Source organism: Magnolia sinica, chromosome 10, assembly GCF_029962835.1.
Source record: "Magnolia sinica isolate HGM2019 chromosome 10, MsV1, whole genome shotgun sequence".
Classification (NCBI taxonomy): domain Eukaryota; kingdom Viridiplantae; phylum Streptophyta; class Magnoliopsida; order Magnoliales; family Magnoliaceae; genus Magnolia; species Magnolia sinica.
In genome coordinates, this window is record NC_080582.1 from 47,043,603 (window position 1) to 47,059,000 (window position 15,398).

The 15,398-nt window shown below is 38.7% G+C and overlaps 1 protein-coding gene across 2 annotated transcripts; it reads right to left on the reverse strand.

Annotated features, from left to right (window-relative positions):
- Positions 1-321: 321 nt before the first annotated feature.
- Positions 322-14,913, reverse strand: LOC131258361 (putative clathrin assembly protein At5g35200). 2 transcript variants are annotated; one of them, XM_058259630.1, is made up of 16 exons: positions 14,773-14,913; positions 14,280-14,398; positions 14,030-14,099; positions 11,920-12,017; positions 10,647-10,788; positions 10,456-10,556; positions 9,036-9,119; positions 8,803-8,853; positions 8,261-8,326; positions 8,117-8,182; positions 7,923-8,003; positions 7,741-7,806; positions 4,068-4,217; positions 3,875-3,950; positions 3,668-3,789; positions 322-901 (listed from the first exon to the last, which is right to left on the reverse strand). In XM_058259630.1, the coding sequence occupies exons 2-16, from the start codon at positions 14,370-14,372 to the stop codon at positions 542-544; spliced, it is 1,626 nt and encodes a 541-aa protein (XP_058115613.1). In that variant the 5' UTR covers positions 14,373-14,398; positions 14,773-14,913; the 3' UTR covers positions 322-541. The 2 variants fall into 2 exon arrangements, with proteins under 2 accessions (XP_058115613.1, XP_058115614.1); XM_058259631.1 differs by lacking the exon at positions 14,773-14,913 and adding an exon at positions 14,661-14,686.
- Between the last annotated feature and the right edge of the window lie 485 nt (positions 14,914-15,398).

The following is a 15,398-nucleotide window of genomic DNA, read 5'->3' on the forward strand; positions in this document are numbered from 1 at the left end:
ATTCATCAATCAATCAATTTATGAATTTTCATGAATATTATTTCTATTTTCTTGTTTTTTCCCTGTGGATTCAATAAGTCTCTATGAGGAGTTCAAAGAAGCTTCGTGGATTCGAAGTAGTTATCCTTGAGGAAGATGATGATCGACCTCATCACGCTCATCCGTCAACATCCTACATAGGTGAACGGACCAACCTTGCCTATTCCCAGGATCAACCCTCAGAGCCCCTCCCATCCCAATTTTTAACAAAAAGCTGTTACTTACATTGGCTAGCCACCCTATATTCCACACTAAGATGCTGTACAAAAAAAAAAATGCAGCTGAAATAAAAAGTAATGAATTTTTGGTAACATCTAAAACCGTTCAATCAGTACAGATTGAATATTTTCAAACCAACTCTCAGAAGATTATTAGGATCACATCCATGTCCATAAATAATCCAATAAATCCAAAACATTTACTTACTGCACATACATGACATACTTTACATTTCTGCATCGACATCAACGTGGGAAGAAGATGGCTTCAAGGACCGCGGGTTCTAACTAAAGCCTGCATATGGGTTGTATGCCTGAAGATGAGGATGCATACCTGGCCCAAACTGGTGTGCCCCAACATTGTATGGATTGCTAAATGGATTGAGAGGTGGTTGTGGTTGTTGGGCCATCATCGTCTGTTGCTGCAACAGGAAGGCCTGCTGTTGGTAGGCCATTGCAGCCATCTGCATGCTATGAGGTGTTGCAAATGCGTTAGAGGCATAGAACGGGTTGTGGGCCACTTGTGGCATCATGGGACCCGCCATAGGCTCCATGTTCCATTGGTTGTAGCTCACGTTCTGGTTCGCTCGTCTCAGTGCATCGTCGTATAATCTATCCAATGTGAGCTTGTCTAGCCCACCACCCTGTCATGAAAATTCAGAGAACATCATCAACTATAACAAAGAGAGGTGAACATATCTATCTAATCCCATAAAATAAAATGAATCTACTTTCTCCAACAGAAGAAGTGCAAGAATAAAGAAGACAAACTATCGCATGGTGATCCTAGACCATTGATCTGACCTACATGTTGTCGGGTATGCCCCAAGAATCTCCCAGATTGATAGATCCTAACCCTTCATTCAATAGTCTACAAATAGGCAGACACTTGGAACAAAAAACGCCGAAGACTAGCTCCATTGTGGGAGTGGGACCCATCAATCCACAATATGGATAATAGGACCTGCAGACTGGGCACGAACATACACCATGACCGCACTTACCATCCTAGCGATTGGCATATTCGCAGTTGGCAAAAAATCTTTGCACGTAAAGGATGTCATATTCTCGGACGCGGATTAGCTAGTAACAGGTTGAGTATCGAGACTCGCTACTGAAGTGACGTCACCAAGTTGTGGGACCCACCATGATGTACGTGTTGTATCCACACCGTCCATCCATTTGGAGAAATCAATTTAGGACATGAGCCAAAGAATGAGTCAGATCCAAAGCTCAAATGGACCCCACCACAGAAAACAGTGGAGAGAGTGACACCCTCCATTAAAAATTTATAAGGGCCACAAGTTTTCGATTAAGCTGAAATTTGTGTTTTCCCTTCTTTCATGTCTGTCTTAACTTATGAGCACATTGGATCTCAGATCAACATCATAGTGGACCTTAGGAAGGTTTCAACAGTGTGCGTCACTCTTCCCGTTGTTTTCTGCGGTGGGGTCCACTCCAGATTTGGATCTGATTCATTCTTTGTCTCATGCCCTAAAATGATCTCTCCAAATGGATGGATGGTGTGGATACAATACATACATCATGGTGTGTCCCACAAAACTTGGTGACGTCACTTCAGTAGCGAGTCTCGCTACTCAAACCTGTCGGTATCCAATCCGCGTCCCATATTCTCATGCATATCATTTTAGAGTCACGTGAGCTTTATACCACTCAACTGAACTACATGCACCCATAACAGCCATTGAGGTCATGTGGCTGATTGCAAAGCTGCCAAGCATGATCATGAAGAAGATCATCACTTTGCCGTGGCTGCTTGATGCCTATATGCTTGAAAACAGACTTCGGAACAAGAAAATAGAACTTAAATGAGTAATTAGTAAATGGCAGCAACAGAAAGGCCTTCTAGGACAAAACTGTCATGAGGATTGAAGTCTCTGTGATTTACATTCTTCCAAGCATGCTTCTAAAACTTAGCAACTCGACTTGAAACTCACCAAGTCAACTCAACTTGACCAGAAATCCACCCGAGTCAACGTGAAACTCTCTGAGGAGTTTGACTTGATTCAGACACGTCGTGTCGGCTCGCCTACTCGGTCAACTCAGAAAGACTCGAACCAAGCCACTTGGGACCTCGACCAAGCTAACAAACAGCATCAACTAGCTAACCACACACTATTTCTATGTTCATATTCATGCTATTTTAAGTGTCAATTATTAGTGTAATTAAATTCCTAGTTTAAATATTCAGTCAAGTCATCCCGACCCAGATGGACATCGGGTTGAGGCAAGTTTTCAAGATTTTAAACTATGCTTCCAAGAAGAATAAAGGAGAAGAATCCAAAGTCTGGAATAAAGTTTTAGATTAAAAGCATGAGGCCACAGTTACCAAGGTCACTAAATGTTCCATGGATTGATAGCCAGTGTTCCCCAGCAGAGGTTTCTCCCTTCTTCTGATGGGCCCAACATGTCCACTCCCTAGGCAGTGGATCTGGCTCCCCTTGAGCAGGTACGCTGTTTCTTACTACAAATTGACTACTCTCAGTTCCACTTGAATTCTTTTGATAGACATCATCGATATTCTGCATAAGCGTCCTCTGTCCACATCCAATGGGAATCTATTTCCACCAAAGCTACACCATTGCTAATAGGATCGACTTGGTAGTAAGATTCAATTCATCCCCATTGTCATCTTTGTCATCACCATCATCATTATCATCATAGCCTTTCCCGCTATTTGGGGTAATGTTAAGAATCCTGTTTCACCAGTTCTCCGAAATAGGACATGACTTGCTTGGTAAAAAAACTATTTACAACCAGCTTCCACTCGATATCATCCTCACTCTTTGCTGGGTTTGGCAATGGCTGGCGCACCTCTTCAAGGCATAGTGGGATACTATGACTAAATTGTGATATTAAAACATTATGAAATTGAATAGTAAAAATGAAAAGCTAAATATTCATTGAATTAATAGCTAGTTCTAAGTTCATTAGAAATATATCAAACCACAAACTATGTAGAAAAGTAGACAGAACTGGCCACACAGCCCATGTATGCTGTTGGAGTTGGGTATTTTCACACCGGACTCGAGTGGAGTAGCCTGTGGGATGTGGGGACACACCAGGGGTGGGTGGCCCATGTAAAGCGGAACCCATGTGAAGTGAGGCCCACGAGGAGGTTTGGCCGAGGTCCTAACCCATGTGATGTGGGGCTTGGGCTATGAGATAAAGGGATTGATTCACCACTCACTATCAGTTCGAGCTTTTAGAGCAAGTGGTCAATTGTCCTACATCAGTTGGTCCAAGGATAACCTCTTTTAGGAAAACGACACTCTTGCCCCATGTTCAATACCAATGCAAGTCGACTATTTTAAAACATCGAGGTAACTCAAAGACCCAGCCATCAACAAGAAACACTACAACGAGGATATAAGGAACGAAAATATTACCAGCTTAGTTGCCGTTGCAGCACCCTCAATTGAGCTTGGAGCAGTTACGAGTGCCAATTCCCAGCCTGTAGTTCCACTTGCCAGATCAGTACCAAAAGAAGCAGCATCTGTTGAAGGATTTGCTGCAACAATCGTCCACAAATACCATGAGAACTGCTTAAAGATGTAATTCTTAATAAATGTATCTACATTTTGTGAGTGACTTACAAACAGGTACCATGGCAAGCGCCATAGAGTTTTTCTCATCAAGATCAGATGCAACTGGGCTTGGATCATCCAATACCTGAAAATCACGTAACACAAAACATTGGCAATAGCCTCAAAAGGTTTCGGAGCTCGAATACAATACAAATGGTGAAACTCAATGTAGTATTGGGTGAAAACCGAATAAACACATTACCAAAAGATCAGGTAGTTCGATAGCAGGAACATCCACTTTAACTGGTTCAGGTGGTGGTGGGGATGCCTTGGGTGCCACCTCCATTTCTGGGACTTTCTTATATTCGAGTGCCAAGACCACTTTGGGAGCTGGAAGTTTGTTGTTCATCTCCTGATTATATGAAAAAGAAAGTAGTCAAAAAAAAAAAAAATTTGTATCAATTTCATGGTCAACAAGATCCATTGAACTGAGTCATGGTCAGAATTTAAGAAACGTATTTACGTTGACATTGCACAATGAACTAAAACACGAACAACATCAACTGGGAAATTTTACATGGACACCTGATTTATAAAATCACTGTAGATTCTATCTTACATAGAGACATTTCTTGTAGAAAAGATTTAAACAGCATTAATATTTTAAGCTGCATAGCATATCAAGCCTATGAAATTTTGTTTAAGAACTGAATATGAGTAACTAACATAGCAGGTGCGTGGACTAAAGAGGAGATCAGTCTTCTTCTCAAGAATAGCCCCTTGAATCCACAAGGAGAGAGAAATCTCTATAAATGAGAGGTAAAAATTGATGTTATTGTCGTAAAGTGCTGCTTACAATGTATTTAATGTAAGTAAGAAAAAGACATCGTACACCGTAATTTGACTCGAAATAGGAAACTTCTCCGAAATAGTACAAATTGTAAAAAATAGTAGAAAGATGTTTACTCCTACCAAAACTTGTAAACAACCCTCAGATGACTAAAACAAAGACTTTGAACCACAACCGGACTCTTAAAACCCTAAAATAGCAAAAACAAAACTACAAAAATAGTATTTTTTTTGGGCTAAAACACATTTTTGACCTAGAAAATGTCTTTTTTTGAGAAATCCATTAGGGAAACTGTCCATTTTCACTCATAGAGCTTGTCGAGAGCTTTCTAACGGTATATTATACACGTGAAACGGATAATTGGTCGTGAAGTTCTGGCTATCGGAAGCTATAGTGTGTGTTTAGGCCCTTTTTTTTCCTAACTAGGGCTCCTCTGGCCTGAATTTGTGTGATCCTGGCCCTCCATTGAGTCATCCTCTACTCGTCCTACATCAGTAACTCCCCGAAATTAGTCGGAGAGAATATCTGTCAACTATATACATAAGATTAGGGACTACATTGTGAAAATGTCTTGTTTTGTTTCGTTTTTCTAATTCCATTGAGAATGACAAGAATATATATAGCAAGAAATGGTATCATAGCCGGAAGAAAAAAAAAAAGGCACAAAACCAGTAATCCACTCAACATAGAAGACACAAAAAGGCACGTCAATGGGTTGGTTATGATGCACCAAAAAGGGAGAGCAGTGGATTTAGAGGTATTTTACAAGAAACAGGTAAAAAGTATACGAGTATCTAGCATCTATTTCCCTACGACCTTCAATAAATCCAGAAGGGGAATTTAATCAATTAGAAATTTTGGAAGGTTATAGACGTAAAGGCAGAAACCAATACTAAGGGAAATATGTGAATAAATCAAATTAGATACTAATGGAACTCCACACCTGATAGATGATTAATATTTACAGCCAGAAAGAGATCACGTTCGCAAATTCTTCTATATGTTGCTGGGTCAAGACACAGACGATGCCACTCTCTTTGAGATAGTTTGTGCCCCTCAGTGCATAGAACAGTACAGGAGGTTGACAATGTGCTAACCTAGGATAGAACACCCAATAAAGAGGAACTTCACAATGTGCACAGGCCATGGAATTCCCAACACCAAATCTCCAACAGAAACCCCACCCTCCAACATTATGCTCAAAAGGAAACTGATCGAAGAAGAAGAATTTTCTCAAAAGGAAACTGATCGAAGAAGAAGAATTTTAGAAGGAGAGGAAATTTGTGGCGTGCATGAGTGAGAGAATATATATTTATAATGATTTCAACCAAAATACCCATATGAGAAACCGTCACGCATTACACGTTGCAACCCATTATGGGAACACTACGATGACCCGTTGGAAAAACGACCACAACGCTTTAGATGCACAGAATAAAGAGGCACATTAAGACTAAACTCAAAGATGCCCACTCAAGCCTACCGAGGCTAGATTCCCAACCCCTGCACATGAGTATCGTGTGCATACACATGGTTAACTGGTTTCCAGGTTAGTTTTCCCCTCATGCACATATGGGCTAGAGCAAAATGTCGCATATTTTACAAGTCTATTGTGAGAAAAGTTCCTAAACTACTTCATGACCCTTCTTCCTATCTAATGTGGGGACTAAAGATTCCCACTATAAAGCAAAACAAAATAAAAGCATTGTTTCCTTCTTTTTTTCTCTATTTCTTTTGTTTTTGAAATACCTTTAACGAACAATACATTTCCCTAAATATTATATGCCCTAATGTAAGAGGAACGATCACATGCAACCATAGCATGTTAAGCTTACCAAGTTATACTTTCCCATGAATGTGTGACATGTGTGGGACATCTAAGCCATCCAAAACGTGGTCCCCATCATGAAAATCAGCTGGGACCAATTCAGGAAGATCAGACTCGGAAGTAAAGGTCTGACCCACCCAATGAGTGGATTACGCTGATTTGTGAGACATGTGATCTATATGATAGACCCCACTTTTTGCATGGCTCAGATGGCCTACGAACATGACAAACTAGCAGGATGCTATTGTTGTATGTGATCAGTTGTCCTTATATAAATCAACATACGCAATAGAGACAGTAGAGTGTTTTGTGGTTATCTCAGTCTATGAAACTTAAGGGAAAATTTTATAAACAATTATTCACTCTAGTGTGCTATACTGGCAGAGTGTTGGACAGCTAGAAGGAACAGTGCAGAGTAGTCCCAAAAGGAGAATGATGAAGAGCAAATTAAGATGGTTCGAGCATGTGGAACAAAGATCAAAGATAGATCGTGTGAGGAAGAGATCATTTATTAGGATTGAAGGGCCTGAAAGGAGGAACAGAGGAAGGCCTAAAAATAAAAGGACTTGGACCGAGATAGTGAGAAGGGATTTGAAGGCTTTGTCACATACCAAGGATGAGAACTTGGATGGGAGTATTTTTTATTTTTTTTTTGATGGGAGTGATTGATGAACCAGATTTGAAAAGCCAACCAAATAGCTGGGGCAAGGCTAAGAAGATGACAATGACGACGGTGTGGATGACACGATAGAGGTGGATGATAATGATGGCAGTGACCGCAACAACAAGGGTTCCAGTCCTTTCCCGAGTGGTAGACTCTGAGGAGTTTCAACACAAGGTCTTCGGTTCGAAACCCATAGGTGGTGAAATCCCGCTACGGCGTGCGTGGGTGTGTGGCGGGTGCATGTGTAAAAAAAAAAAAAAAATGACAGCAACAACGATGAAGATGATAATGAAGATTCCAATGATGAAAAAGACTATGATGACAGTGAGGATGATGACGGCGATGATGATGCAACAAGGGCACTGCAATTTTTGAAGTTGGCCTGAGTTGTTATATCATAATACCAATTCCATACATAGTTATCTGAAACTAAAACTAGAATTGCTTTTGAATCTCAGAAGTCGCAAAATGCCGAGGGATTTGCATGTAGCATCAAGAAACATAAATAATTACCAGTATCAGTTGGCAGCTTATTGACCAAGTTACGCTTGATAACTACATGTGTTTGGTAGCTGATGAATGGACTCTCATACCTGATTCTTGGCTAGTGGAGCATCTATCACGTACTCCTCCATGGCCGTGAGAAATGATTCAGAGAGCTGCATTATTGGAAAATGTATCAGATTGCCGTGAACTGATTAGCAAAGCCTATAAGAAGTATAATCACATCCAAAGAAAGTAAAATTGTAGGAGGCATCACTAGAACAGTCATAACCTGCTCAATCTTTATAAACCTTTCTCCCCGCCCAAGACCAAGGCTTTTACATAACTCATAAAATGATGACAATTGCTTTGCCTGCAAGCAAATTGTAACTTTGAAAACAATAGCAAATACACAAAAGGATCCTAACCCATATTGGTATGTAGTATAGACAGAACAAGGAGAGATGATACAAGTTGAAGAAGTACCTGCTTCATTGCCTTCCTGTATATCTCAAGAGCCTTGACGGCATCATCTCGCTTCATCTCAAAGAACTGCCAGAATTCTCAATAATCAACATGCCTACTAATGTACACAAATGCTTGAAGTGTAGTGCAGAAAAATCAGTTTACCTTGTCAACCATATTGATTGTACCATCGGATATAGCTTTATAAATCTTTACACTTTCCCCAGCAACCTATCCAAAATGTTAAAAATAAACATGAAGTGTGGATAACACCGGTGAGACATTTCAACTAAAATAAGAGGTACTATGATAGTTGAAAGAAGGAAACCTTGTCTTTTAAATGTCCAAGCATGGTACATACCGGGCCCACTTTTCAGTAACCTAAACCATTGATCTAGTGGGCCATATCATGGCATGTGCGATACCTTAACATCTGATAATGCACCTTTGTAAAAAAATGGTCCAAATTTAATTAGGACCCAATTGGATGGTTTGGGATTGTCTAACTAGGGAAGATTGTAGGTTTATTTCAGCCACTGCGGGGACCATCCTCTAAACCATTTGGGTCACCAAAATATGGTCCCATGTGAAGTTTCTTGGAATGAGCAAATTCCCAATCCAACATTGTGTATTTCTGCTTTATATGTAATTTGCAAAAAAAAATAATAATAAATAAATAAAATTGAATGATAGCAAAAATTACTCACCATTGAAAGTCCTACATGGATCAGATTATTATAGACGGCTGCTCCTAGTGGCTGCAGACATGTTCAAATAAAGATATTTCAAATGAAGAAAAAAAAAAAAGCAAGTGATGCTAATCTTATTTCGGGTAAAAAATACTGATTTCATGAAACAAGTTCATGATGTAAAACTTTGCAAAATGAAGGGTGGATATGGAGCGCATGAAACTTTTGACCAACAAATCATAACATTTTACCTCACATGCAAGGAGATGAAAAAGAAGCTGTTGCAAAGCTGATAATTGATCAAGCAATTCAACAGAGTCGAGATCCTTGGTTCTCTGCAGACAACAACATCCAAAGCATATATAGGTAACTTTGGTCCTCGTTATCACATTTTCAATCAGATTACTGTTCTAAGCCTAAACTGATCCACATGTCATACTTGAATCAAATCCATGAAATGATCTTCAATGCAGTTCCATCAAACCAATGCAACTTCTAAACAGAAAGAACAAAAAAAATGAATTACATGCAAATGGCTTATTTGCATAAAGTGGGAGTGTGAGTGAAGATACCGAGATTTGAAGAAGTGGGAGCACCTTGATCTTACATATGACAAGAAGTATTAATACTTAGAGCTTTTCTAAGCAATGTGTCAGAACATCCTAGCTATCATCAGGTAGGCACCGCCTTATTGATGACCAGGCCAAAAAATCAGGCTGGCAACTCATCAGGTGAGCCCGAGGTTTTGAATAACAGTATCAGTGGGCGTATCGGTTGTGCCAACAAACAACACGATACTGGGCATAGTCTGAATTTTTTTCTTGGCATGAAAAAATCTTGAAAAGATATTGGGAAAATAGGAAAATTTTAAAGCATCAGATTCTACCATTTTCTTTTGTATTTGTAACATGTGTTCAATGGTATATTAGACCGTTCTTTGATAAGAATGTTGTTTGTAAGCTTGACCTGCTGAAAGCCAACCAAATAGATCCTAATCAAACGCAAATCAAGAATGATTTGGTGGCTTAGGGCCCATTAGATATGAATACAACAGAAAGAATAAGTGATGGTTCATCCCCTCTTCCAATATTTCCCAAAAGGGTCCATTCTGCTTCAATTCATTGAATCCCACTCAAATCTTGTGTTTTGATCCTCAAAATAGGCCTATATCTCATCTGATTACGGTTATCAAAATATGGAAAAGGTCACTACAAAGAAGGATTATCACAACTGAATTCAAATGTGATTATGTAACCTAGAAAGATGAAGAACAACTTAAAAAAGGATAATAAAAAATGATATCATCAATAATATCTATTAGAGAAGTTCACTGTTGTTGAAGACTAATTAGACTAAATATGATTCTACAACAGCTTGCAAAAATTTTAGATTTCCATTACCATAATTCTTTAGGAAAGGAAATTTTAAAAAAAAAATAATAATAATAAAATAAAATAAAATAAATAAATCAATAAAAAATGAAACATGATGCTTATCCGCGGAAACTAATAGTGAAGAACAAGTTGAGTTTGGTCAAATACCAAACTAAGCATTTTGCAATCAAAATTCACATTCAGAGATATGCATTACAATTGGATTATGAGAGAGAGGCTACAGAGGAACACAGAAGGATCAACCAAACAAGAAAATAGAATAGACTAAAATGCTTACCGGCTGATCAGTCTCAATATCGTACTTCAGCACACAGAAACACTCAAGCCTCTCCTCTAAAAACAAAGCATACGTACGTACCCATGCAGAATAATCCCATGCTATCACATGATAAGAAAAATATGTATTAGTAATCCACATTTTCCTTGCAAAAAAAAAAAAAATGCATAAATTTACAGAACAGTGAATACCATGAGAACTGGAATCATCCTTAAAATGAGCCAAGTTGAGCAAATGGTTTCTGCTCCTGCCATAATAAATGAGTTCTTCCCGAAATGTAGAGTCCACTTCCCTCAAAGCACGATGTATAACGACTAAAGTTTTTACCGCAACCTAAGTACAACCAACATTGAGTAAGCCAAATCCCAAGGTACATGCTTTAAAGCTGATGCGAACGAGCTTCCAAAGCACAGCTTTCTAGTGTGAGTAGTTAATTACAGGGATTAATGCATAAACCAAGTTAATATAAGAAAAAATCCTTTTATGAGAATGTAGGCGAACCTACTTAATATAGAATACAAAATAACAGAATTAGAGACATCCCAGCTTCCTGATGATCGAAAGTTCTGGACATGCATGAATGCATTCTGTGTGACTGAAAAACGAGGCTTACGTGATGCAATAATTAATGATAATAATGGTGAGATTTTGTAAACTGAGAATCAGATCAGCCATATAGTTGCACAAAGCATGAAGAGAAGCAGCAGGGGAAGCATCTGTTCTGAATTTTTTATTTATTTTTATTTATTTTTTTATTTTTATTTTTTTGTTGCTTGAGCAAGCAACAATGTTTCATTAAACGAAAGATCCGAAGACCAAAGTACAACACAAGAAACAAAAACATAAGGGATACAAGATGGGACTCCCGCGGTTAAGTGAAATGTTTAACCAGGGAGTAGACTGCAATTACCCGACAAAAATGGACCATTCATTCCCTATCTCAGATGGGTGTTGACTGGGACATGTCTCTTCCCATGGATCCGCTACAATCCCTCTGGAGTACCAAGGCTTTATGTTGCGATATTGGTCTTTGTGAGGTTGTTATCGCATCGTCACTTGAGATTATCTGCTATAAAAGGACATGCCACTGAAGGCTGAGTGAGAAGATGCCTAATCTGTTTTGAAATGGTAGGAAGTATAGACAGCTAGGATGTCGGAGCGGAAACAGGACTGAGAGGCACAATTAGATGCGGTAGTGGCACCTGGGTTGAAGGTTTGTAAGAGATATTTCCGGTGAAATTTACATGCAAAAGAGAGAATGATAGTGGCAAAAACATCGATGATGATCATGATGAAATTGGTGCGAAATGCATCATTACAATGTCTCAAAAATCTAATGTCCAAATTTCAGGCACTACAAACATATCAAAGATCCGTTCACATTGTCAATGGATTTGACTTTTGAAAAATAAACAAAATGGTAGCTGTTCGAATGATCCGTTATGGTGCATAGTGGACACATACCGCCCAATTATGTGTCTTGGCGAGACGTCTAGCAAGTGCATAGATACAGTATGCGATATCAGCCCGAGGTCTTGCTGCTGAAATAGCAGAAAAAATGGCTGCAAAACAGTAAAACAGAAAACTGTATATATCAGACCATTACTCATCAAACTTGAAGATGGTGTGTAAAAAGTGAAGATAAATAAGTGGGAAGAGAAACCCAGAATAGATTACAGGAAATATATGAGAAGAGCACTCATTAAAGATTAGAAGCCAGACAGCTGCATTATCAGCAGATTTTACCGAATGAACCTAAACTTTGGTGAATGGATCAGCAGATTTTACCGAATGAACCTAAACTTTGGTGAATGGATAAATCTAAGGGTGAAAAAATATGCTATTAATCTACAAGGGTGAAAGCGATAAGTTTATGAGTTCATAGTCTTGATCCTCCCTACTTGACATTCTGCAGCATATGTAGTTTCCATGCTTTCTAACATAATTAGGAGCTTTGTTAAGCGCACACGCGTGTGCAATAAAGTTTGTGTATGTGCCACACAAATGCCAACATCGCACATAGGTACAAGATCCAATCCACTCATCAGGTTTGTCCAATCTTCTACATGTTTCCCAAAAATAAATCTGGTCCACTCAGCATGTGGGCCCTAATATTGGAAACAGATGGATGGGTTAGAAAACTTCAGTCAAGTTTTTCAGAGCCGTACGTTTGTTTTGCAAACTGTGGCCCATCTATCCAGTGGATCAACCTGATTCCTGGGCTATGGCAGAAATATCATGGAACCTTACCGATGGATGGATTGGATCTCGGACCTATTGTGACATGTATTGAACGCGGGTGTGGACTTAGAAAGCTCCACAAATAGATTTTCACTCAAAAAAAAACAAAAACAAAAAAAACAAAAACAAAAAAAACAAAAACAAAAACAAAAACAAAAACAAAAACAGAAAAGAAAAACAAAATGACAATAAACAAACACGAACTAATTTCCCTAACACTTACAAGAACTATCAATAATAGAAACAAATACATGTAGTTGAAGTCATTGGATAAATCAACTAATGATGATGACGATAACATCTAAAGAAGGGAAATGGATATTTGATACGGACACCTTTTATTCTGCTTTCAGTGTAGAATAGTTAAACTTTTTATTCTGATCTAATACCAAAGGTAGAAAACAGGGTGTATGCATGAAAAAGAAGGCTGATATCATTTGAATGAACAGAAGCAGGGCGACGCATGAGCCCCATTGTGAGATGCCATTTCATTACAAGTTGAACCTCTTGCCTTGAAGCTAATGCAACTAAAGTACGAGGCAGTGCAAGCCAATGTTGCATGAAGAAATGCAGAAACAAAAATATCTTAGAATCCAGCAAAATGAAATACAATGCAGAAAGCAATTAAATGAAAAACATATTAAAACACATACTATAAATAACAACAAAGACAAAGAAGTACATACAAAACCTGCTCTAATAACATTCAAATTACAAAAGAAAAGGGTAAATAGCCTCTATAAATATCCATAGCATGATTCATCAAAGTGCTGGCCCACCTATTCAACAGTATGGATCCGTTGCCATGTGCCCCAATCTACAATTTATAGGGGTGGTGAAATATATCAAAGGATGCACATCAAGCTTGCACTCACGCATTGACCAATGATGCATGCTAAGGAGGCTTGTGTTTTCTGACCAACCACATGAAGATCCAGACCATTCATCTAGAAGGTCTTGTGCCAGGTGAGATACATGCCAAAAAGCAAACGCATCAGAAATCTGACCATTCATACGAAGGTGAATTGCAGATTCTAACTAGCCTCTTTGTACAGACATCGAGTATCACTAATCAGTAAGATTTTCACCCTGTGGCGCATATACAACGGAACCTTTTAGTTAAATGATCTTGATCATCATCATCATCATAAGATGGGGGAGAAACGGTGAACGGCACGCACGAACCTCTTTACCATTTCTCTTAGCATAATTATCATGACCCAATTCAGTAGACTATACAATACAATTGCTCAGCTAATATTTTCAAAGGAACTTAGTTGCTAAAATATTAAAAGACGAAGAAGAAGTAGTAGAAACAGAGCTGGGCACTCACCCTGTATGTGCCTTTCCTTAGCCGGGCCTTCAACATGATTCGTAGCCTTAACAATTGCAATATCCAATTCCTGAATAATTCAATTCAATAAAAAAGAAAGTCCCAAAAAAATCTCAAATTCATATATGTCGGTGTGTTTCGATATCATGAAATTTCATGATATTTGGTGCAACCAAACACCAAACACACCCACCCATATAAGCATGACATAAGAAGAGTCGATTGGCTGGATGGCGATTGAAATTCAAACCTTGTAATCGCTGTTTACTTTGGCCAATCCGACTTGAGTCGAGTCCTTGATAGCTCCCAATGCTTTCCTCAGCTGTGTGCCGCCTACCGCCATTCTCTTCCCCAATCAAAAACAGATTTCTGCCAAGAAAACCAGATATCTCTCTCTCAAAAAAAAAAAAAAAAAGAATATATATCACTTCCTAATCAAATCAAATTTAGCTAACTCAACCAAACACAAATCACTTCGATACCCGCTTCTCGGAATTTGAATTACAAGCAACAGAAATTCACATCAATCCATGGTAACAAGAAAAGAAACACGATTCTCTTCAACACCAACAACTTGAAATTTGAATTGCATGTAACAGAAATTCAAAAAAAAAAAAAAAAGAGAGCATACAAACAAGAAAATGAAACCGGATTCTCTTCAATACCAACTGCTCAGAATTTGAATTAAAGGCAGTAGATGTTCAAATCAGTCCATAGCAACAAGAAATTGTAATGAGATATACCTCAATGGAATTATATAAAAATAGAGAAGAAGAAGAAATGGAAATTTCAGCTCTTCTTCTCTTCTCTTGCTGTCTTTGGTTGTAGTCGTGGAAGAGCTTCATTTTCAAATTTCAAGTAGGTTTCTTATATCATTAGATTAGTGGCCTTTCCTAAGCCCACACGCGTGTACAATTCAGCTAAGGCACGCGCCGCCCCATATGCCATCGTGCCAAACATGTGAAATATCCAAGCCATTCATCATGTGGGAATGAATGTGTACGTACTGTTTCATAAAGATAATGGTGGTTCACTTCGTAGATGTGCTATGATATTAAAAATAAATGGACGGGTTAGAAGCTTCTTACAACCATAATTTTTCAGTTAATTGTGGGCCACTTAGATAGATAACCGGCCATATTTTTGGTGTAGAGAATCTACAGAGTCGTAGTCTTGTGATGGACGGATTGGATACTTCACATGTATGCTTTGCTGGTGTATTCTGTGGCCTGTGCATTAGCTGATCTGTACACGCGTGTGGGCTTAAAAAGTTAGAGATTAGTATGATAATCCTGATTCACGAGTCTTTTAACTTAACTATGGTCAGGTGTTTCCACCCAAGTTCCTCTCATGCCCCACCTCAGCACCA